Here is a 25,380-nt window from a genome sequence, read left to right as displayed (position 1 = left end):
TGCGTGTCGTGGAGAGAGGGAGAGAGAGAGGCGGGTGTACGAGTTGGTATGGGTGAAGTAAGGGGGGAAAAAAGAAACATTAACCCCTTTGTCTTCAGAGTCAGTAAGCTATTAACGATGGCTTATGCATGCACATTTTTATTATATTTGTATATACAATTCGAGGCGTTATTTGTAGTTTGCTTTCACAACAAAGGTAGATTGCAAGTGAAAAGTCATATTTTTAAAACATTAGATCTTTGAATCACGGAAAATCAAAAATAAGATAACCCGGTTACGGGATATGACTTTTATCCAATGAATATGCTACATTTTAATTATCTAGTTCCAGCAATTAGGACACTTTGCGATGCGAGACTGTCGAATCCTACAGCCATTTACAGCAGGAGATACACCCATCTTCTCAACAGAGATACTACAGCATGATGGTGCATTGTATTTTCGGCTCACATTGAATTATTTTGAGGTCTCACAATTGCATTTACATGTTATGGCTTCCTTTCTGAACACAAATACCAATAATGTTAAAAAGGTGGGGCTTGTGAGTTAAAATTGCTGAGTTGTATTTAGATATTCACTGTAAACATGCCTCATTTATATACATCATATGATTTCTATGCAGTGGCAATGTTATAGCATATCTTATATTTTTGTAATTCTACTGAGAGAAATAGTTATTTTTTTAAAAGATCTTCATGGACACAGCTCTTCATATTTGTGAGAAGTTATTATAAGGGCATAAGCTTAAATCCTAAGTACCACAAATGCTTCTTCAGCCTCATGTGGAACAGTGCCATTTCCTGTCATAAACAGAATGGAACACTTGCAGACTGCCAGATGACATCATATTAATTCTGGCTTGGTGGATCAGTTACCCAGCTCCATGTTGATGAAAGCATTAGTAAATCCTCTGTAAATAACTGCACCTTTATAAAGGGGATTTTTTCATTGTTGTCTTTTGCAGGGGAGCAATTTAGACTTATTATTCAATAGAAGTTCTCATTCAAATAACGTGTTTGATAATCATCAAACATGAGGAACATTAGAAAATGCAATATCAGCAATGGATATCGTATCACAAACCTATTATTCACCAAGATGTTTTTTATCGTTTTATACTGGATGGTCTTGTGACAGAGAAATTAGGGTCCAAATATGCAACAGCAAGCATATTCTGTGCTTTTTTTTTTCAATAAAACTCATTTAAGAGTGGATCATTAAATTATACAGCTAATTGATTTTAACGTTTCAACACATTTCAAAGTAATAAACTTACATTTAATTACCAGCACCATCAGAGATTTTAAAAGTTAATAAAATCAACTAAAACTCTTACAAATTAGTTCTTATTAGCCTCTTTTAATACATTATTATAAAAATACTTAAAATAGGTATTCAGGATATAATAAACAAACTGATTTTATTTTAAAAACATTGGCTTATTAGTTTTAAAATAAAATTACTAAATGCATTGCGCCAAAAAAACAACAGAGCAAAATCAAACTCTAGCAACACTAACTTCTGCCAAAATCCAGCCCTGCCTATTTTCAGAACTCAGGCAACTTCAGGTTAGATGAAGTACCACTTGTACACGGTAATCATATTTTGTTCCTCATTTTCAGCATATGAGATGGTTCTATTTATTGAAAATTATGGAATGGGTTCACGTTTTTCTAAAAAACAAATACCTGCAATTCAAAATTAGCATCACAACTAACTGAAGGAGAAAGGGTTAAAAACTCTGCTGAAAACAATGGCAATACAGTCAGTGGAGCAGCTACCATGGTACAATACAGTAACAGTGCACTAAAGAAGGCCTGTACATGATGATCTCTAATACAACTGATTTTAAAATGACATGGTAAAAAAGTGACAACCTGATTACATGACAAGGTTCTAAACCAGTATCTTGGATTGGCTTATTAAAAGCCCAATTTATTTCTATATAGCTCGGGGCGAAATTCGTCTTCAGTCTTGGTCTGCTGGTTATATTTAGGCTAGTAGATTCTCCCTCTAAAAAGCCACAAAGTGCTGTTCGAGTAAGAGAGGAAGCTAAAGAGGCCTTACTGTACATCACAAGGAAGTGTACTACTTACAGCAGGGTAACGTTAATGTGCACTAATGCAGGAAAGTAAATTATGACTCGTGTCAACACATTACCTGCAAGAGCAATCAATACCAGCCTGTAGTCTGTACAACAGCAGACTTTGATTCTGAAATTGAAATAAAGAATCTTTGGCCATTTATTGCCAAATGATGCATTACGTAAGCTTACTAGTATACATGTGTACTGTATACACAGTAATTACCTGAATCTGGCACAGTCACAATGTTCTGTTGATATAGACTGCTCTGTACCTACCTACAGTGCATAAGGATCAAATTAAAAAGCCATAAACAGAATTTTTATTAAGCAGGAGTATGAGTAAAAAAATCTAGATGTAGGACAGAATCTTGTTTCCCCTGAAGCATTTATCACAAGTTTACCAGACAGCTCTAGTTAATGTCAAGGCCCTTTTTTCTTTTAGCAACGCAGTCCAGTTATGAGGATATGGTTAAATACATGTCCACTGTGGTTCTACAACAGGTGGTGCTAGATATTTGCAGCCAATATAGGAATCAATAGGATAGATCGCTAGCCCCTCATGGCTTCTTGTAAATGAAAGATTAAAGTCAGAAAACACCATTAGCATCAGCTTTGTAGATCAGTAAACTGAAGGTGAAAAGCTTCGGGTCACGATGACTAATTTACTACAGCGCTTTATAGGTTTGTTTGACTAGGACTCAGTGTTATGTGGGAGGGGTTACTTTGGTGAAATGGGTCCTTAGGAAGAAAGATAAACACGAAAAGCATTCACAAAGCAGTGAACACAACTTGAATAAAAACCCTGGGAATACAGGGTGGGTCTCACTGGCACCGAAGCGTGTCGTCAATTCAGGTTGTCAGAGATTTAGCTTCAAGCAGGAATTGGAAAAATGTTTCCATATTACTTTTTTTTTTTTATAGTGGCCAGGGGTTTGAGGGGAGGGATTACTGAGTGACCCCAAATGCAATTTAAAGGCACAACAAGGGGTATTCCACTAGATATTTCTTTTTATTCTTTCTTTTAAGGTTTTTATGGGAACTGGAAACGCTAAGCTTGTATGGGCTTCCTTAGCCAGAAAGTCAATTAACACATTGCCCTTTTAGCTATCAGACGTCTGCATCCCTTCCCCAGCTTTGTCTTCCAGTGAAGTCAGACTGTGTTTTTAGACTAGCCGTGGCAGAGTGCCTAACCGATATTTAGAAATACATTGATCTGTTAAGGAAGTGGAAATCCTGCCAAAGACAAAAAGGCCATAACCAAATGGACTGAGTCATTTGTTATCCTTCTGCTCTGTGGCAGCTCAACAGTAATGCATCCGTCACTGCAATCACCCCCTTAAAGCTGCAGCCCTCCATTTGCCCAGCTAAATTAATTGGTGGGCAGGCGTAGAACAGCAGAGGGGTGTCAGTCAGTGCCCGAGTTTTGTTTATGCTTTTTTCTCTTCACCTTGAAAAGGGACAGCGCTTCAGTAGCAGCGTCTTGAAGCTTCTTGAAAGTGAAAGGTTTACATCAAAGCTTAGCATTTAATAAGGGATGGATATGAAGAACAGAGCACAGCTAGTAACATACAGACATACAGGCTACGCTTATTAAAGTCTCCCAAAGCAGTGAAGATAAAGATTCTCACCCACGAAGATTGGGGAGGGACAATTCATTGTAAGGGTAATAGTTTTTTTTAAAAGAAAACAAATTCATCAGTCCCTCTAGACTTCCTCCTCTAGGTCTCCCTCCGTGGCTGAAAACAAAAACATTTTTCAGGACTTTTGTTACCCTGACAAAATCTAAAACATACCAAAAGCAGAGTCTTATATGCCTTAAGCACTTGAGCAATGGGAAAGACGAGCAGATATACATTCTGCATTTAAAGATACAACACTGCAAAACGATCAGAGCGAGCACGGCACCCTTTCACCTTGGAGTAGGAGTAGTTTCTTCATATAGTTTGTGCATTAGAAAAATCATACAGCGTGCATCGGACATGACTCGCAGACAACACTACTTGACACAGTGCCATTTCTAAGCACAAACAGCCTAGTAAAAAGGCCAATATGAATAAATATCTGACCACAGAATTGTTAAGGCAGATGACCTAAAAAAGCATACTGCTCAGTTGAGTGGATCCTTGAGCCTTGAATTAGCCCAGCAGCATGTTTTAAAGTCAATATGCACAAGGCCAGGACTGGCCAGAGAGGGGAGTGCTCTGCCAGGGAAAAATACACAGTAAATGCTTCCACTTATTGATTCCTTGTCCCATTATGTACAGCTGGATTTAAAAAGGTCAGGTGGAGAGGCTAGTGACAGTCTATCCCAGGATAGAGACAGGGAATCTTTGCTGCTACAGGGAAACCAGAAGAACACCTTGCACATTACCTGTGCTGCCTGCTGCAACACATTTTCACTAGCATTGCAAAAAAGCAGAGCACAATTTTCAAGGAATTAGTACTAATAGTATTACCATGCACTTATGTTGTTGATCCAAAAACAGAAATTAAGCACATTTTGTTGATTGAAATTAAAGTAAAGCCTTTATAATTACCATTTCACTTACTGATGCATCGTTGATCCAAAATCAGAAATTCACTTGGGAAAGTCTTCCCAGGAGTAAAGCATAAAAGTAAGCAATTACAGTTACAATTTACTTGAGTGAGGGATTATCATTTTTAAATTAATAAGAAGTTGGGGAAACTAAGTTTATTCACTATTTTTTCTTATAATATTTTCTCACCAGAATTGTGACATTCATGCGAGTGTATTTTACTTAAATGAAAAATACTCAAAAGTTACATTATGCAAATGTATTGTTCACAAGCTTTTCTTCTTGTCTTATTTTTTTTAAATATACCATTCCTTCTACACTATCATTTTCTCCCTAACCATTTACTTACACATGACTTCTATTAAGTGTTGGGAATAGTTAGCTTTAAAAAGCAGTCCATTACAGTTACAAGTTAGTCAGTTAAGGAATTACGTTACAAATAAGTTGGAAGAATTTGATTTTAAGAGCCAAGGTATTGCGTAGTAACTACATACTACATTACACATTAACTGCTGCTTTTTTAAAATTATTTTCCCCACAACATCTTGATAACATGAAAAAGCAATCCATTAGATACGCAACATGAAAATGAAATGGTTTACATTTTAAAAATTAATTTTCCCCCAACACTATATGATAGAAACACTGCAAACATGGGGAGTACCTTGCTATACCCCAAATTCAGCTGCTGGAAAAACTGCATCACTATGCAACTTCTTGCAATGTGTAGATTTTTATTTGGTGATTAGGTTTCTCTACAGCAAATATGGTCTGTTTAAATATATGTAAAATATTTAAATTACATTTTTTTCCCCTCAATCTGTTAATTCCAAGTGCTCTCCCAACAACAAATTTACCAACCATTTGACTGTTGTAGCAGCTTTCAAAGATTTCATTGTAATGTATTCCTACAAGAATTTAGAAAAGAGCTCTGATAACTAAAACATTCTGAAAAAATTCTGATTATACTGGAAAATATAGTTTATAGTATTTATACTTATATGGTTTATACAACCTGTGCAGCATGATTGCAGGGATTATGTTCCGTATTTCTGGGAATCGTCATCTAAAGAGGTTTGGATGAGATCATTCTAAGTAACATTTGCAGCTCTAATGAACACAGACGAGATTCGGAGCAAGGTGTCCGATCAGAACATGACTTGTGCGCGGAAGTGCATCTGTTTGGTAGTGTTGCTGTTCACTCCCATCTTCAGCATCCATTTGGACTTCATTCTCTGAACATACTGCATGTCTCTCTGTGTGTGCGCTGCAGAGGTGTTCGCTAAATAGTGGGGGGAAGAAAAAAACAGAGACAAATGTCTGGCTTTGGAACGTTTAGTTCTTCAGATGTCAATGTTATTTATAGCATGACTGAATTCAAGATGTAGCTGGCAGTTATTGTACAGCATTTCCATTTTCTTTTGTAAAGCTTAAAAACATCAGTTAACATTCATCTTGCCTTTTGCTCCCTCGATATTTTCCCTGAGCAAAAACAAACTACAGTGGAAAGAGCAGCTATAGGGAACTTAACTCCATAAGTTAAAGAAAAAATGCTGGGTATATTCCCAACCACTCCACACAGGAAAAGGCAGCCAATTTTAGAACAGACTACAAACTACAACTGTTTTGATCAGTTTTCTTCTTAACCTTTGAGTTTTTCCTATGTTTCACAGACCTCCAGAGGCAACCTCCCCTTAAACATTCTGTAATAACCTTTTATGTATAGACAGTAGAAGACTGGTTTAGGGGTTAAACTGAAGTTAAAATTCAAATGGCTTATGGATTCTCATATTGTTAAAAAATGTAAAGCTGGATGCCCAACTAGTGCTTTTAGTGTGTAGTGCTATGAACACACCAGTAGGATTCTACTTAGATTTCACACCCACTTACTTCATGTTAGTGAAACTGTTACCAAATGGCAGAGCTCTTCATTTTTATAAATGAGAGATCAGAATAATTCCTTCATCTTTAAAATAAGGGAACACAATTTACATTAAGAATATTTCTCCATCTCGCAAATTAACCTTTCCTTTCCCCATATGGCCACAAACGATGCGTTTCTAAAAACAGACTGCAACATTTTCCACATTTATAACTTCTGCTGACAAAAGGACCACAATGAAGGACGTCTTCGGAGAAGGAAAAGTGACATGACGCCATTTCCACAGCTCCTGTGGTCCTCACCTGAGTCTCTTCCCCATCCGAGGGCTCTGTACTGTCGCAACACCCTGCCCAGCGCCCTGCTGTTACTGGCAATGGCCACAGTCCTCGGAGCTCCAAACCTTTGCTTGTAATACCTCATGAGAGATCTGTGTCCAATTCTGGCCCCTGTTACAAACATAACCCTGTGAGACACCAGTTCAGCACACAAAGACTGGAAGTATCATCCTGTCAAAAAGGATACTCTGCTCTTCTATTTGGGACAAGCAAAAAGAAATTCAAATGCACCAAGACTACTATACATTAACCACTATTCTCCACAGGCATGACTGGATAACATATGTTGACTATCCCTGTAATGTAACCTTCACGTTTTTAGCTTGGAAAACCAAGGCAGCAGAAGAATCAGCCAGCTTCCCACGGATTTAATGGGTTTTATACCTTTCTGCATGAATAATGTGCCTGAATCCAAATAATGAAGGTATACTTACAGACTCCTTATGTCATTTGTTATTGCTTATTGTTTGTATTCTATGAGCTGAAAAGTCATCCTTAATTGCTTTTTTAAAGCTTCATTAATTAGACTTCAGCGTAACCTTCAGAAACCCTCCACAGTCTCACGTAATGTTGGCTGAGAATCAGACTTAATTTAACCTCCTTGTTGAACAGCGCACACAGCATAAAACTGATCTGGGTTCCAAGTTACTTATCGAGCCCATCTAGCTTTGATTCATTCATCCACTGACTAGCAGAAAGCCACTTATTCCTGTTAATGATTATAAGGCGCAATTAGGGTATAAGGGTGCATTAGGGTAATTACTTTTAATTTTGTTGTGTGGTAAACACAATGTTCCCATAGTATAGAAATCCCTTATCCCCTCCCTTGATACCAGCTTAACTCTGAAAAAGCAAAAACATTTATTAAGATTCTCATAAAATAATTGGAAGTTACCAATCTGCACTGTAACACAGTTACAGTTGTTTAATAAGATGTCTCTTTTGCATCATCAGAAACACCCTACATTCCAAAAGCAATCTCTAAGTATAAGGACAATTTTAATTATGTGAAAGTAGACTGAAACCGAAACATACTTCACTTATCGAGAGACAATATGAAACAAAATCATATTGAAATAGCATTAATTGCATTTTTAATGCAAAAAAAGCATTAAAAATTCTATGGGGCGGAGCGGTGGCTCTGTGGCTCAGGATCTGTGCCTGTGACTGGAAGGTTGCCAGTTCAAATCCCGCAGCCAGCAGAGGAATCCTACTCTGTTGGGCCCCTGAGCAAGGCCCTTAACCCCAACTGCTCCAGGAGCGCCGTACAATGGCTGACCCTGCGCTCTGACCCCAAGCTTCTCTCCTTGTCTGTGTGTCTCATGGAGAAAAGCTGCGGTATGCGAAAAGACGAATTCCTAATGCAAGAAATTGTATAGGGCTAATAAAGAAACATTATCATTATCATTGCATTTTTAATGCATCTCGGTACAGTAACAAAGCCAAACTGGACTGCCACGCAATAATCCAGTTCTACACAGCTTATCCAGTACAAACATTAACCTGTTTCTTTCTGGATCATCTCTTTGTTTTGTAGCAATACACAAGATTCTGTACCATTAACTTTCCCAGTTCTGTCAAAATATTAAATATAAAACATTATGCAGTTATGATAGTGACAAAGCAACATACAAATTAACTGTAAAACATTTACACTATTTCCTCATATGTCACTGCACTTGTAATCAAAACAATGATATGGTTTCATTAGACGCTAGTCTTTTTTGGAAAACATCTTATGCTGTATATACAAAATTTAACATAGTACACCTTTTGAAAACATGGGAATTAAATAATCATACAATGAATAAACAACTTACAAACTATTTGCTAGGCTACAAAGTTCATACTTTGCACTGTTTTCATATCTAGAAGAAGAAAGAGTAGTAAAAAAAACAAATTCAGACATCCGCAGGAATGAAGTGAATAGGTTCTCATTGGTATTCTAGCACTTAGACTGTATATATTAATGGTGTCACACTTGATGGACACATAACAGAAGATGTTCCCAGGAAGCTTACCTGATGGAAGAGTCAGTTCCATCGTTTCATCATCGTATTCCACATTTTTATGACCAGGAATCTCATCATCCTCCATTTCAACATCGTCTCCTTTTTTGTGGTCAGGGTAGCTGCTCCTGTTCAACCCCAAATTAAAAGTAGTTTCACAAAAGCTGCTTTACTAATCTGTCAACTTCCAGCCCACCCAGGTTAAAAGTTAAAAGGTTAAAAGAGATCCTGGGATTTAATGTCTTTCAGCTTGGCCAAGAAATACAAACTTGTAGCAGTTTCAATCGCCAACTGAAAGACAGCAGATCAGTGATGGCACCATCCATTTAAGATTTAAACAACTAGTTTACTGCACCAGGCTTACATTAATTTTATATTTAAAGCTTTTTGTAAACCATAAAAAACGTTTTTAGTTTTATTACCAAAGGATCACTGAACTGCCTAATCTTTGCATTCCAGGTCACTTTAAATCAAAATGGGTATTTTGAAAAAGTTTTAAATTGGTTCCATTAAGCAAAAATAAATTGTGAACAGAAATTAGAAGCTAATGTAAAACACGGAGGAGAAGACCATATTGTACTTTACAGGAGCAGTCTGCATACGAGTATAAAAACCAACACAAGCCACCTTTAGATATAAGGCAACAGAAATACAATTTTTCCAGAAAGAGTGAAATGAAATAGGCTGCTTCTATAAGTGGAATCTCCCTCTAATTCATCTTTACTGAGCTGCTTTGATTATGCTGCAATCACTACTATTCATATTCTTGCAATACTTAATTATCGGGAAATAATTACATCGTTATGCTAATAGTGTTTCCAGAAAATGGGATATGGCTGCCAACACAATGCATTTTCCAGACACTGGCCGAATGTTCCATCATCGGCATGTGAAGCCATGAACACTGTGAAGTGAGAGGCCCTTCAATCAGTTCAGTTCTGTGGATCTGAAACGCCACCAGATAACACAAACCAAGGCCAGAGAGAGTTCTGCACACCATCCAGCACTAACAACTAACAACACGAGCTCGTTTGTGCTCATAATTACACGACAGAAACAGAGTCCTTTTCTGGAGACAGATGACAACATTGCCCATCACTACAGGGTCGTCGTGGAACAAGATGAACCTGGACATTCAGTCACCCACGCACCTGATTAATCAACTGGCACATTTCGCCTAACTTACTGGTCTCTAAACAAGAGTCGCCACTGATCCATTTAGGTTTTGCATTTTCCCCATCTGGGACTGCATGATGCAAAGGCATTTACAGACTTCAATTAACAACAATAATAAGCTGTTGTTCCATCTCCAAGGTTCTGTTTTACTGGGATAGCCTACAAGCTGCCAGGAATATACCATGTTTCCATGAGATAGCATTTAATATTAGTCCACTTGGCCTCCTGAACTAAAACAGTTTTACCAGCCTGGGAACCAGGTGGGTTCTCAACATACCAGGACAAAATAACAAATCAGCCCATTTGAAGTTCTAGTGTTAACAGGATAAGTATTGATCACTCCCAATAGGTTTCAGAAAGCCTATAAGAGCTCAGCACACACTACCTGAAATCATAGAAATCGGCAAACTCCAGAGCTGCGTCCCCATCGGTGAAGAGTTTGCAGTGGCTCTTGTCCATCATGTGAGCCTGGACTGCTTCTGTTGAGTAGAAGGACCTGCCCTTCTCATTACACCAAAGGCAGACGTTTCCTACTCCAACTTTTTCCCCTGCAAAACGCAACACAACCCGAGTTGGGAAGAAACAGGATCGCTATGCTCATTTGACAAAAAAAACTCTGTCAAGTTAACATAACTGAACGGAACGGACGTGCAAGCATTCAGACATCATGGCACTGAAGGGGCAGAAAAAACATCACAAAACATTCAGTAATTAAAAAGCAGGCTGTTTCTGGGCACAGAGCATGGAGACTGTACTAATGTGGGCAGTCACAAGGGAAAAGGGACCAATTTTTTTGGGAAAAAACTCTTCAAGAAGACAATATTAATTAAAATATTGTAAAAGTGGAAAGGGCAAACACATTTTTCCTTTATTATTGTGTTGTTTTAGTAGAGATTCAAATGTAATTTTTTTACATCTTGGCACACACAAGGGAAAAATAAAGGAGGGCAAAAGAACTCCTCTGCTATTCCCACCCATTGACCTCATTCATTTTTACAGCACATTTTGACACTGCTTAGAGAATCCTAGTCACAGTAGGATAGTAACATGGACCCTGGCTGAAACTCGCAATGTCTGGGTCACAGGGTTCAACCTCTGGGAGAAGTGTTTAAAACAGCAGTTTTTTTAAATAACAGAGAGAAAAAAGGGCTATTTCTAAATACTCCTTAATATGCCATGTATTTTGTTAAATATTCTAACTGTAACCAAAAAGGTAAGGTGGATCAAAATTAATGGCCAGCCTACAGACATACGATACTGTATATGTATTGTCTGAACCTGAAAAAGATTCTACAGTCAAAACCTGCCAAACCCCAACACCTGATTCAAATTTAAAATACAAGAAATCATCAGGAAGCTTACAGCTGGGGCACCTTTGTCTTTTCAGATGCACAAAATTGAGAGCTATCCAAGTAAAGATGCCCACTACTCACCCAGATACCTAATCAGACCCTTCAGGTCCACCAGGTACTCAACATCGGGGAGGAAGAAGCTGTGGGCTGTGGTCATGTGAGCCAGGTTTTTGAGGAGAGAGCGGGAGTGATGGGCGCAGAAGAGACAGTCTGTAACAGGAATGACTCCCACGGGCGGCTCTTTGGATGTCGCAGCCTCAGCCCCCTGAGGCTCCTCTTCGCACTCCTCCTCCGCCTCCTCCTCGTCCATGTCGTCATCGTCATCATCGTCCAGGTCCTCCCACTCCACTGCATTCAAACACCGGAGTTAACAAGACGGGCTGTGAACCTGAGCAGAGGCACAGCGCTTTCCAACCTCGCTGCAGGGTACTGACTCATCTTCCTCTCCATATTGAACATCCTGAACTCTTCTTCATTGGCTTTCATTCTATTTTCATGACACTGTTCCTGGCACGCTGTTAACGATATGGCTTTCCTGTGGGTGTGCCCTCTGACATCTTTCTAAATAGGCTAATCTATTTGTAACTCTTCTCATGTTCGAAGACTGACACTGACCCTACCAAACTGTATTTATATTTTAGTTGCTCTGGCTAATGAGTGAATGTAAATAAGAGACAATATGGCCTGAAATGTTGGAAATGGCAAGGAGAGGACAAGATCCATTCATGACAGGGAGGTCACCTAGCTCTAAAGAACCTGAACAACTTACTTCGACTCACATTAGATATCATTCTCTCGAGTCATCGACTAGCTTGACAAATTACCTTCCTCTCCAGCGGCCTCCTCCTCCTCCTCCTCCTCCTTCAACTTCCGGGCCTGCTCCTCGAACCACTGCTGCCTTGGGGCCTTGTCCGGCCGCGGCCTGGACTCCTGCCGGTCCTGGGCCGCCAGCCGGCTGGCCTGGCTTTTCACTGGCCCCCTGTGCTGGGCACGGAGGACCTGCTGGATGGCCTGGTTCCTGGCGTTGTGGTCCAGGTCGGCCCCCCCCAGGCCCTTCTCCCGGTTCTTCTCGTTCATCCTCTCCACCTCCCGCTGGGCAGCCAGCGCCGCCTTCCTCTCGGCCTCCTGGTGCCTGTGGGACTGCAGGTGGTTCTGGTAGGCGTTGGCGGAGGAGAACTTCTTGCCGCAGGCAGAGCACTGGGCCCCCGCCCCCTGCGCCCGCTGCTCGTCGGCCACCGCGGCGCGCTGCGCCAGCACCCTCTCCTGGAAGTTCTCTGCTGTGACGGGCGGCATGTCGGCCACCTTCCTCTTCAGGTTGTACCGGTGCCAGTCAGTCTTGTAGTGGGCACGCTGGACCTCCCCGTCGGCAAACACCACCCGGCAGCTGATACACGTGTATGAGGACATGGCTGCAAGGCAAGAGCTCGCATTTATTCTGCTTGTCTCTCCTGCAGGTTACCACACAGCTGATCGATCAACAAGGGGGAGATTAAGCTGCCAGCACAGCTCGTGGACATGAAAGACCATAGAAACACTGCCCAGACATGACAATCACTCCCAAGACGGACATATGACGGAGGACGTTGACATGATTGATCAGACTATGCAGTGCATTATTCTTAAAACAAGAAGCTCAAGATGAATCCAAATTCAGAATGCCTTGCGAGTTAGTCAGTGCATGGATGCCTGCGGGTAAAAAGGATCTCCTTAACCTCTCTGTGGTGCACCAATGAGAGACAGAAAGTGACCAGTGAAGAGGCTTTTTTGATCTGGAATCACTGGGTGGACAGGGTGCCACACATTTGCCCACTCTGAGTGCGTCCTTCCTCAGGATCCGCTTTCATACTTTATCCTCCACTGACTCCAGGTGTGTTCCAACAGTGGGGCTTGCCCACTTAACAGACCTGTTCAGTCAGACAGCCTTTCTTTATGTTACCCCCTCAACACAGAAATGCATAAAACACCACACTACCCACCCCACTCTGATCAAACATAGCTACCACAAACATTACAAGAAATCTGTGTTCTTATGCAGATGTACACCAAGGAACTTGAAGGACTCCACAATCTCTGCATCAGTATCCTGGATGTTAAAGGAAACACTAGGAGGTCTTTTCATTCTGAAGTTTTGCAGATGTTAAGTTGTAAACAACTGTCCTTACTCCAAAGTCACATTTTGTCACCGGTAATGAGACACATTTATCTTCGGTAATGATGTCAACTATTGAAGAAGTTACTATAGCAGATATTAATGTTAACAAAAGTTTTCATTAAATGTTATATGAAAAATGAGGTGGGAGAACTACATTGTGTGCAAACTAGATTTGCACGGAAGGATTCAGTGCACAAAAACCCCCACACGAACATCTACTTTCCTACAGCTACTCTTCATCATTAAGTGCAGGAAGACTTCATAGGAAATATTCAACCTGCATAATTAATGTGACAAAAGTGAACCAACGAAGCTGCAGATGATGTGTTCTATCTAGTCATGCACAACTACATGACCCTGTAAATGAGAGGGGCAGAGCGGTGGATCTGTGGCTAAGGATCTGTGCCTGTGGCTGGAAGGTTGCCGGTTCAAATCCCGCAGCTGGCAGAGGAATCCTACTCCATTGGGCTCCTGAGCAAGGCCCTTAACCCCAACTGCTCCAGGGGCGCCGTACAATGGCAGACCCTGCGCTCTGACCCCAGGCTCTCTCCCTATCTGTGTGTCTGTGTGTCTCATGGAGAGCAAGCTGGGGTATGCGAAAAGATAATTCCTAATGCAAGAAATTGTAAAGGGTTAATAAAGTGATGTTATTATTATTATAAAGGTTGAGATCGCTCTTTCAAAAAAAAATCCAAGCAGCAATATGATAAGCAGGGAATGATGATATGAATATAGAGCAAGTATATTTCAGAGCTGTACAGTCAGAATTTAAAAAAGTGCGCAGTGTTACTACGAAGGAATGAGAGAGTTTCAGAGAAGCGGAACACTACGGGATAGATACGGAACGTTAGGAGTGGGAGGCAATGTTAAAAATATTCTTCTTGAAACAGAAAATATTCAGCCCTAGAGCAAGCAAACCAAAGCTAGGAAACACTAGCCTAAATGGTTTAACAAAACTGTTAAACTAATTACGAAAAGAACAGGATTCAGGTAAAGGTAAGTAGTATGAAGCGTCCTGCATTGACGGCCTGAATTAACTGAATCTTTTTAGCCTTACACAGAGAAGGTTATGACCGGACATAATTCAAGTATTCAACATACTCAAGGGCACTGACCAATTAAGCCTTGTGAAACATGAACCACAATACTACCTGGAAGTGCACTTAAAACCTAAACCGGGAGGCAAGTCTTTAAGCAAAGAGTAATGGGAATATAATAAGCTACACAACCACGTTTTTTAAAAACAAGCATCTGTTGTTACTTAAATTAGGCTGAAACCGTCAGATCAACCAGCTACTAAAAATCAAACCAACACAGTAATTACTGTACATGGCCTCTTGACGTTTGCGGAAAACCTCCTTCGCTTTCTAACGAAGTGATTTAACATTATCAACTCGAACGTAAGTTACAGATTTATAAGGCTTCAGTCAATGTATTTAAAACGTTTTCTATCCTACCGTCTCAAGGAAATGCCGAGCAGCAGAACACGTTGTTTTTTTCAAACGCTAGTGTCTACAATTTGTGTAAAATCCCTCGATTCTTTTCTCTTGCGAAATGAAAACAGTACACTAAAAAAAAACGCAGTGTGCGCTTTAAGATGGCTCCCATAATGAAATATGGGTTAACTCGTTGTTTTTCTTATTATTGTACTTTCGAAGATAAACGAGAGTTACTTACCAAAATTAAATCTCCTCAAGCATCGATCAAATAATTTCACATATATTCACTGGTCGTTCTCCAAAACACGTTTCTCAATTGTTTTCCTGATAACCCTTGAACTTTCAGCCACAGAACCAACAAGAATCAAAGAGAGGACAGATGAAGTGTCTTCTAAAGGGAACACTGCCACCTACTGGGCCCCATTGCCTCGGCTTTGTTGTCAAATTCAAATTCGAAGAACTTTATTGGCACAACCGATGAATTTACAGTGTTGCCAAACTAGATACACAACCTTTCCAGACATTTACAATGCAAACACGTCACTTACATCACATACTGTATATTTACACATTATAGTGAGACAGGCTCACTGCCTGTTCCTCAGGCTGAGAATGAGGAGATCTCATTCTGGCCAGCTCTGTTGGTCCCCGTCCTCCCTCAGTAGGATTGGATTCTGGCAGGTGTGAGAATTCTGGGATTAGATTTGTTATTTTAGTGAAGAATGTTTGTCTAATCCCGGCGTATTTCACACAGTGAAGCAGAAAGTGAGTCTCTGTCTCTTCCTCTCCCTTCTGGAAAAGAGTGCACAGCTCGTCCTCTCTGGGCAGCCAGGCCTGTCTGTGTCGCTCAGTTTCTATGGCCACAGTATGGTCACTGAGCCTGTACGTCATCAGGGTCTGTCTCTTACCTTTGTCCAATACTCAGCTAGAGTGAATTGTCATCTTAGGGTCCTGTAGCATTCAGGTTTGTGCTGTGTTTGTGTCACCCAATGGGTAAGTTAGTTCTGTTTGGTTTGTGCTGTGATTTGGTTGATTTTGATTTTTGTTTTCTTGTTGATGTTGTGCTGCCCTGAAGTTGTTGGTTCAGTGAGCTTCAGGAACAGCTGGGTGAGGGGTCTCTTTTCTGGGCTCAGCAGGGCCTTCTTATTAATAACTATGTGACACATCACACAAAACGTCAGACAAAAGATGTATTTGTGTCTCTGTGCACATGGCAGTTGACTATTGGTACACTTCGGTAATAAGTGCAAATTGTCCATCAACCCATGTGTATCAGTGTCATAAGTATTTGTAACCCAGTTCCAGTGCTGCTCTCTAGTGGTTGGAAATGATTTGACTACCAGCAGATCTGCATTTTTACTATGACTTGGTACTGTTAACACAGACGCCAGTATATGTTTAAAACACATAACTCTGTTCTCCAAATATTCATGAATCTTTTTATTTAGTGAACTTAGAACAACAAATATCATGTTTCAGGTATTGTCTTCAAGTACAAATGTTAAATTTGCTTATTTTGCTTTGCTCTCTGGCAAAAGCTTATTTTTTATCCTAATAAACCCCTCTAAGAACTGAAAAATGATGTTAAAAGTGTCATCAAGCCTATTGTTAAACTAATGAATTAAATAATATAATAGTGCACTTGGGATTAGTATATTAACATTGCAGAACAACTGTTGTGAGGTATGTATATTATTCTGTATAATTACAGACATTTGTCAAGGAAAAGGCTACAGGTAGATTGATGTTTGTAGCATTTGGCTACTTACATTATTTCCTCCCATTGATCTCCAAAATGATTGATGGGGGAGCAGAGCAGAGGGGAGACACTACACACTGAAGCCTGAACAGTATATCATACATTGACAGATTTCTCCTGCTCATTGCGTTACAATTAACTGTGGGAAGACCAGAGGAAGTTTCGGTGGGAATGTTTAACAAGAACCCGTTGAAAAGCTGAGTGGAAGCAATAGTGGAGAACAATGCAAAGCGAAGACATAGACACACAAAATAGGACACAATTTAAGTGAGAAACGAGATAACAGGAAAACGTCCGTGAATCAAATGGCCTCTGTGCCAATAAAAGGATCAGTCGGTGTATAAATAGGGCACAGTGTCTGCAGAGTGGGTGCCTGGCATTATGTTAGCTATGGGAATGCATTTGGAAAAGCTGAGCTCCTGTTCGTTTCCATTCAGAGTCCTTAAAAAAATAACATTGTAAAATGCCAGTGTTTATAATTAGAAACTGCATTAAGTAACCTGATCATGAAGAGATTCCAGTCTACTGGAATACCACAACAGCTCACAAGATACTGGGGTGAACTACTGGTATATAACTTTCAGAAACAAAATGTACTTGATAGGAAGGAAAAAAATATTTCACAGATATACATTATGTGACCACACAAGACCCAAACATATATGAAGAAAGCTTGCTGCGTCAGTGGGTGTTGAAAACGTAATGAGACACATCTCTCTATATACGTATAGTACGCACCAAAAAATAGCAAAGGAGAATGTTTTACATTGGCAACTGGATAGAGCAGGTTAACATACAAATATAATACTCTATGCACAATGGCTATGTCTGTTCACAATATGGGGATGATGTGACATGTTAAAATAATGTACCCGTATGGATATATACATTACTGTTATGCCCTGGATGTCTTATTGAATAATTAGACCTGTTCTGTATTTTCTTAAATCTCTGTATTTTTTTCAGGGGGTTTAGATGAATTTTTGCCCATTGTAAATCATTGTTTTGATTTTAGGCTGGCATTCAAAGGATATGGACATTTCCACCGTTATCTGACAGACAGGGGAAAATATGAACAAGAACATGCTTCCCCAGAATATAAGCAAACTGTGATAAAAGCTGTTCCTACAATAGATTACAAAGGAGCTGTAAGTCATTATCATAACTTGTGAATTTCACCTGTAGCTTTGATTGATTGATTGATTGGTCTGTAAGCGATTTGAAAGATGAACTCACTTTTTATGTATTTGTAGGTGCAGTATCACTAAAATCTATAAACTCAGTGAAAAAGCAAAAGCAGCATTGTGAACAAATGTCTTTAGTTTTCTGTGGTCACGAAGTAGAGGTCTGAAATTTGATTATCGGAGGAGCTCACACACTTGTAGTAGTGCCCATTATCTTTTTTAAATTTACACAGAAACTCAGTTTAGAGCAATTCTCACAGATGTACCCAATCACAGTATGCAGGTTCACTGGAAGCAGATCTCCCCAGCAATGCAGTCAAGTGATCCCCTCCCCCTGCCGAGGATAGGAATGCCAGAAAGTAAGGGGATATTCTGCACTTAGGTGAAAGAGAAGGAGTTACCCTGCTTAGATCCCATATGGCTGAGCTCGATGACACAAGCTGCCCATATACCTTGTGTGTCGTAGGCCTGCCGAGAGAGAGAGGGATATGGGCTGAAGGAGATGATCCAGCCAACTTTTCACAAAACATCCCACCCAAACTGTTGCCCTCACTAGCCACCACCAGCCCTTTGAAATCATGAGGGTACACAGGGTTTCCCCTCACAGAAACAGGGCATTAGGGTGGTTGGAAAGCACCGGTAGAGTGAGGCTGTGAGTCTGGGAGTTCCCATTTGGGGTGACGATCCAAGGGCTATCTTCGGCTCAGGTGAGGGGGCCTTGTCAAAAACACTTGGTGTTGATGAGTGCGCTTGAAACAAGGTTTCACGGGGTGAGTTGGTGATTAGGTTTAGGGAGCAGTTGTGAGAGATTGCGTTTAATAAATAAAGAGGCAGGGGCATCTCTGGAGTCTTTGCCAGTAAGACCAAAACTCGACACTAAAGCCTTCGGCACAGTGAAGTCAATGCCATCTGTCCTGGCTCTGTCACAGATGTAACAAATCATATCTCATTGATTTTTTCCACTACCAGACGAGACTTATATCATTCAAAATTGTAAGTCTTTACTCCTGGTAAGTTTTTATCTAACTTTTAATTCCAGCCCAGTGTGAGCAGCAAAATATTAGACCAAATATAAAGTACACACAAAAATCATTTTAAAAAGCACAGAAAAAGGTTAAAAATATCAATTCTTTAATAATATTTTTCAGTCACTTTACATAGAACTACATTGTTATTTAATGACAATAACAGTAACTTGCACTGCAATGCAAGATACACTTTCTTAATGTTCAACAAGACAAAATTCAGTAAATTTCTGACCATACGGCAAACACCTACTAATGAAGAAGACGTCCAATAAGTTACAAGGTAAATAATATTTCTACATAGCTGGATGGAAACAAAATCAAAAGAATGTCTATGAACAAAGATATGTTTGATTTAAATCTGTGACAAGGCAGACTTATTACACCAGGTATAGATAAAGGGCTGTCAACTTTTTTGTGGGGAGGAGAAAACACTATGGAGAATAAGCTTAAATGCTATTCTGAGTGAAATTCTCCACTGAAAGCCCGAGAGTACTCCGACAAAGAAATAACGGTACCGATTCTTCTACAAACGTAAATGCATTCAGTGACCTTGCCTGTAAAAAATACATTTCCTGGCTTGAAAAGTAATTTCATTTGTGAATTCACAGATTTCCACACAAAAAAAATGGGTGCTTCAATTCTATGCTATGTTATCTTTTTTTAAGATAAATGTTAAACATTCCAGAAGTGTATAAAACAAAAACAGTACAGCTTTACCAAACCTTATTTAAAGTGCTTTAAGAGTGAAAAGTCACCCTATAAAATAAGAATTGATTGTGAATACATTTACATTTACAACATTAGGAAAAAAAAATATGAGATAATCATTCATGGATAATATTTTCAAATGTCGATTTCTTACAGGCTTTCAGAAGAAGAAAGTGCTTTGGTGCTGTTTTCACTCCTCAGCAGCATCAGCACAGTGAACATTCAAATTATTTTTACATTTATATGTCTGTTCTGCCACAATCAATCCTGTACCTGAAGGTTATTTGTTGAAATTGTTTATTTCAAATGTAGATTTCCATAATCAAATTTGAGTTCTTCCTGCGGAGTATACAAAATGCAAAGGAAAAGTAATATCGTGGAACAGTAATTACTGCAGTTTTCAAACAATCAGTACATCAAAGTACTTTTTACTAAGATAGGTAGCTTTTCCAACTGAATCAATGCCGCCCTTCAGTAGTATTCTTACACTGTACAGTAGGTGAAAGAGGGGTCAGAATTGTATCAATGGCTTTTCCATTTTTGTGAACATGCTAAGGTTATGTGTGCTGTGAGAGGGACGTTTCAGCTTGCAAGCACAATATTGATTATCACCCAGTTCTGTTTTTAAAATCCTCCTATGTTTTTAAAGTAGGACAAATGACAGTTGTTTTATGCAGTTACTCCTGTCAAACATCTGGGATTGAGTAAATCAACTACCGGCAAAGAAAATGTGCGTCTTTGGTAGAGTAGCAGGCAATTGTTTTTAGTTCAGGAGATGATCTTAAGGAACAGTGACCTGGACTTACTGTTTGGGCAAGGCAATCTAAAAACATAACATTAATGGCATTTCAGCCAAGGTTACTGGGAAGGAAAATGTGGATTTATACACTACTGAACAGTTGATTGGTAAGAGTAGAGGATTGTACCTCCGTTGAACATTTGTTGTGAGCTCTACTGAACAAATCAAATATACAGTATTTTCACCATCGGCCTAACCATCTGTTCACCATTAACTTATCCCCAGAAACTAAAGAAACACTTCAATACACCTCCTGGAGTTTATTTTTAACTGAGAATTTTTTGCATTTAGGTAAACCCAAGTGAGACAATATTTAAATTATTCTTTCACTTGCTGTTAAAATAAGCTTTTAGATTTTCCCTTAACATGGAGTGATTGAGGGATGATTTATATAGAGACTGTATCTAATCAAATTCCCAGTGAAAGTAGGATCATTCCAGTGTTGAGCCTTACATTATTGTTGAGTCACAATAATAATAATAATAGTAATAATAATAATTGCTTATACTTATTGTATATAGCACTTTTCTGGAGACTCCACTCAAAGCACTTTACAGGTAATGGGGACTCCCCTCCACCACCACCAATGTGCAGCCCCACCTGGATGATGCGACGGCAGTCATAGTGCGCCAGAACGCTCCCCACACATCAGCTATCGGCGGGGAGGAGAGAAGAGTAATGAAGCCAATTCATAGATGGGGATTATTAGGAGGACATGATAGGTAAAGGCCAATGGGAAATTTGGCCAGGATGCCAGGGTAACATCCCTACAAACATTAAAAACATTAAAACTCACCATTTCACTATTTCATTATTTGTTTACAAACATACTGTAGTAAACAAATGTTCAACTCCCTGTTAAATTTTACTTTGGGCTTCAAACCACCAACATACTGTTTGCCACTTTCATTTGTGCCCTATAGACACAAGTCTGATTATTCAATCGATGATTTTGATGCCCCAAGTTCAAAGAAAAATAATAAAACTAATATAAAAGAATAAAAAGTTGTTTCTAGGAGTCACGATTTACAGTACAGATATCACTTTTGAGCTTGAGGAACTTCAGATGAACAGATCCCCCAGTGGCAACAATGACAACACTGAGTAAGGATAGACAGGCTGGGCATAATGTTTTGGATTTACCAGATGAAGAAGAGCTACAGCTTTCTGCATCTGGATAGGGCAGCTGTCGTTGACTTTGATAAAACCTTGTGGTAAGATCTTGGACCTTTGTGGAAAGATCTTGGATCTCAGCGTTTCCTCACATCTGAAGGTGTTTTATCCTGCAATTCAGTATCACTCCAGAGGATCTCAGCTGATGTGTTGCCACCCTGCCAGAGCAACATTCTTTACTGCCAATTCCATCACAGTCCAGCTCCATGGATAGAAAGGATTAACCTTCCTAGCATTACTGTCCTACTCAAAACTGTCAGAAGTTCATTTTACGCCATATCTGGATTCAATAACATTAGAGAGATTAACTGTACTTGCACTGCACTCAGAATGCCCACCTCCACACCATGAGAATATATAAATATATAATATATAATATATAAATTGGAAGGGGGTTCCATTCTCCAAACATGCAGATGATTTGTGATGCATCACATAGTGTCTGGAACACAGCTCATGTGCAGGACCCCCTGGCTCCTCCCATGGTCTAATACATGGCACAATCTGCTGTGTTCATTCACTTCAGGGGATGCAATATTCTAAATGGCATATTAGTAGGTCACTACTGAAATAATACCTAATAAACCAAATACGTTTAGCCGAAAAGTTGTGAAAAAAATGTCTTGCTTACTGTTTATTTATCAATGAAACTTGTACCCTTATTTTAATCAGCAACCCGAGGAACACGATAAATACTGCTATAATAAATTAGCATTAAATGTTACTTTATCGATAACTGTTAAGTATGCCATTATCATTTGACCTGTGGATACATTGTGGACATTCCTGTAGAATATTTTTTAAACTACAAATAAAAGTATAGGCATATGCAATCAAATATTTTATGAACATGATTAAGAGATAAGATCACTTTATTGGCCATGTACAATTTCTTGTATTAGGAATTGGTCTTTTCGCACACCCCAACTTGCTCACCATGAGACACACAGACGGGGAGAGAGAAGCGTGGGGTCAGAGAGCAGGGTCAGCCATTTATACAGCGCCCCTGGAGCAGCTGGGGTTAAGGGCCTTGCTCAGGGGCCCGAGGGAGTAGGATTCCTCTGCCAGCCACGGGATTTAAACCGGCAACCTCCCAGCCACAGGCGCAGATCCTTAGCCACAGAGCCCACGCTCTGCCCAAACACAAGAGAACCTTATAATACAAGTATACCAAAATCAATGCTTCTGCATATCTTCTGCCTTAGACTAGTAATCCATTGTAAGTTAACCCAGATAAGACTGCCTGATTGGCAAATAAAGAATGTATTAATAACAGCAACAATAAGAATGAATTGTGTATGTTGGTATGCAGGTTGCTGTGGATTTGAAATTTTCCTTAAATATATTGGTAAGTAAGCTCCACAGATTGAAAGCCCATACTGTATGAATATAATAAGTATTCCATGGCTATGTCCGATAATGCTGAAATTTTTAACACATCAGTCTCACTTAGCTGCGTGCGAGAGAAAAATCCATACAGCTCAAAGAAATGTACTGAATGTTGTTCCCTGGTCACACAATTTGTATTACCTTAGATGGTGACAAGAGAGATGTGGTCAAATCTAAGTGATTTTCAATAGTTAAGCATTTGTTCCCTACTATATGATTTGCAACAACCTCAATCACTTAGTTTGCAAACATTATTGATCTGCATTGATTACTGAATTCAAAACATTCTAGACAGCTTAGAGAATGTTCACTTGCTGTATTTGTCCTACATTGCATTTGTTTTTCATGGTGTTGGTGATTGTCCTGTAGAGCCCAGAGATTTTCCAATTAAATGCTCGTGGTTGTAAACCAGTATTAAAAACAGGATGTTGACAACAACTGAAGACAAAATGCATACATGTTAAAGGAGGCTAAAATGTTTTTATCATTGCTATTGTATGGTGCATAAGAAAGTGACTTTTTTGTTTGATTACTATCAACTGCTAATGAACAAACGAATGAAGAAAAAGCAGAAAGTCTCTGTTTCTCTGTGAAAGGCGATGGGCGGGCCTAAAGTGCAAAGGTTTTAGAATTTTTAGATTTATGATACAGCAAAAAACAGAATTGATTAAATGTCTCCCTGCATGTCTGGGAGAAGATGCAAAAGCCTGAGATACACAAAAGGCTACAAAAGTAATCTTTTGAATTAGTGTTTTTTTCTTTTTCCATTGTTCAGTTCTTAACTGTAATCTATGTTCACAAGGGAATCGGCAGAAATGTCTAGATGCAGAGTGCGCTCTCAAGTGTAGCTTGTATTTGATTGTCAACTTATAAAATAAAAGGCTCCATTTCCCCATAAGTTGTGGCCGTTGATCTCAAGAAGCGTGCAAGGAATTTAAAAACAGACCACTGTCAGAGAGATGACACCTGGATTTGTTGTCCCTGAACTCACATTTGGCAGCATACAGGAAGTACTCAAAAACACTCTTCGAGAGTAAAAGCCCTGACAATGTTTCAGTGCGTGCTACTCATACCAAGGCATAAGCTGACAGATGTAATACGTTGGGTTAATGAAAACAGATATAAAAAGTGTGTTCTCTGAGAAACCGACAGACACGCATTTCATTCCCCCTCCCCAAGTTGATTAAAAAGATTTTCCATGTTCCCCATTTCTAAACATCGATTACTAGCAGGACAGTTTAGTTTAACCTAGTTTAGCCCCGTAGGAAAGGAATACAAGACGTCTCGCTCAGGTACCTCTCACAGTTACCCTGGCAGTTCTTCTCCTAGCGCCCCTCGCAGGGCGGGTGATGTTAATGGCGCCCCAGCAAGTTAGAGAGGAAGCCCGAGGGTTTGCTACTCTTCTGCTCGGCCTCCTGCGCTTCCTGCGCCAGCCCCAGCTCGCTCTGCAGCTGTTCCAGCTCCGACTGGTCCAGCAGCTCAAAGTCCTCGCCGTCATCGCTGTCCGTCTCCCCGCCGAAGTCCAGCGCCGGAGGGGCAGCACTCCAGGACGGGGCGCTGAGCTGCTCCCGAACGGCTGCCGTGACCGCCGCGGCGATGACGTCCCCCGCCATTCTGTTGACCAGGTCGAGCGCTCGCTCGCCGGCGGAAGGCCTGTCTCCCTCGGTCTGGCCAAACGAGGGTGTGGGAAGGCCAATGCTCAGATCCTCGTCGTCTCCATTGGTGCCGTTGTCTACGGACGGGAATTCAGAGAGGCCGCCAGCGAATGCTTCTTCATGGTCACTGGGACGGTCCAAGTCTGCAGTCAAGATGCACCATGAGCAACTGGCATCATATAAAGGCACCTTGCCTACGAACTGAAGGCTAACTGGATAGCCCTCGGCTATGCAAGCTTTCATGCACTTACCATCAAAACCTAGTGATTCCAGAGTGAAAATCCACTCTTTAAAATAATAATTGTCAATAAATTTGAATATGAGCTCATCTTTCTTACATTTTCAATACTTCACTGATTTAGAACGGGCTTTTAGAGAAGCACGTAAAGAACACACTTCTGATTCAGTGTGGAAAAGGGTGAGCAAGAAGGTGTGTGTGACGTAGCCTACCATCCGAGGTCTCGGTTTGTGGAGTGTGCCCCTCCGAGAGGTTGAACGTTCCATTGTCGGTCCAGGACACCTCGGAGGCCTCCGTATCGGATATGGAGAGCTCCTTGCACATGGTTGAAGAATCCAGCTAAGAAGAAAGGAAAATGAGTTCCGACAAAAACCAGAAGCAAAACAAAAGTTGCTCTTCTGTTGGGAATGCAGAACACTAATAACACAGTCAATTCGAACTGCAGACTTACATAGACTGTGTTAGATGTAACACTGTCT

General features: G+C 40.1%; 2 protein-coding genes across 5 annotated transcripts in view; both read right to left on the bottom strand.

Annotated features, from left to right (window-relative positions):
- Positions 1–5,340: 5,340 nt before the first annotated feature.
- On the bottom strand, positions 5,341–15,325 carry znf622 (zinc finger protein 622). Of its 2 annotated transcripts, none has more exons than XM_088918474.1 (7): positions 15,207–15,325; positions 12,202–12,786; positions 11,459–11,725; positions 10,411–10,573; positions 8,862–8,977; positions 6,808–6,951; positions 5,341–5,905 (listed from the first exon to the last, which is right to left on the bottom strand). In XM_088918474.1, exons 2-7 carry the CDS (start codon positions 12,782–12,784, stop codon positions 5,772–5,774), a joined length of 1,407 nt encoding a protein of 468 aa, XP_088774600.1. In that variant the 5' UTR covers positions 12,785–12,786; positions 15,207–15,325; the 3' UTR covers positions 5,341–5,771. The 2 variants fall into 2 exon arrangements, with proteins under 2 accessions (XP_088774600.1, XP_088774601.1); XM_088918475.1 differs by lacking the exon at positions 15,207–15,325 and adding an exon at positions 14,987–15,123.
- A 3,697-nt stretch (positions 15,326–19,022) lies between these two features.
- retreg1 (reticulophagy regulator 1) overlaps positions 19,023–25,380 on the bottom strand; it is a 28,906-nt gene continuing 22,548 nt past the window's right edge. For all 3 annotated transcript variants that reach the window (XM_088918343.1, XM_088918344.1, XM_088918345.1), the window contains 2 exons: positions 25,114–25,240; positions 19,023–24,806 (listed from right to left, as the gene is read on the bottom strand). In XM_088918343.1, coding sequence (XP_088774469.1) covers positions 24,361–24,806; positions 25,114–25,240 — 573 coding nt within the window. In that variant the 3' untranslated portion in view covers positions 19,023–24,360. The remainder of the gene's footprint in view (positions 24,807–25,113; positions 25,241–25,380) is intronic.

The sequence above is a fragment of the Atractosteus spatula genome, chromosome 6, assembly GCF_055471065.1.
Source record: "Atractosteus spatula isolate fAtrSpa1 chromosome 6, fAtrSpa1.hap1, whole genome shotgun sequence".
NCBI lineage: Eukaryota > Metazoa > Chordata > Actinopteri > Semionotiformes > Lepisosteidae > Atractosteus > Atractosteus spatula.
This window is presented reverse-complemented; position numbering and strand designations above follow the sequence as displayed.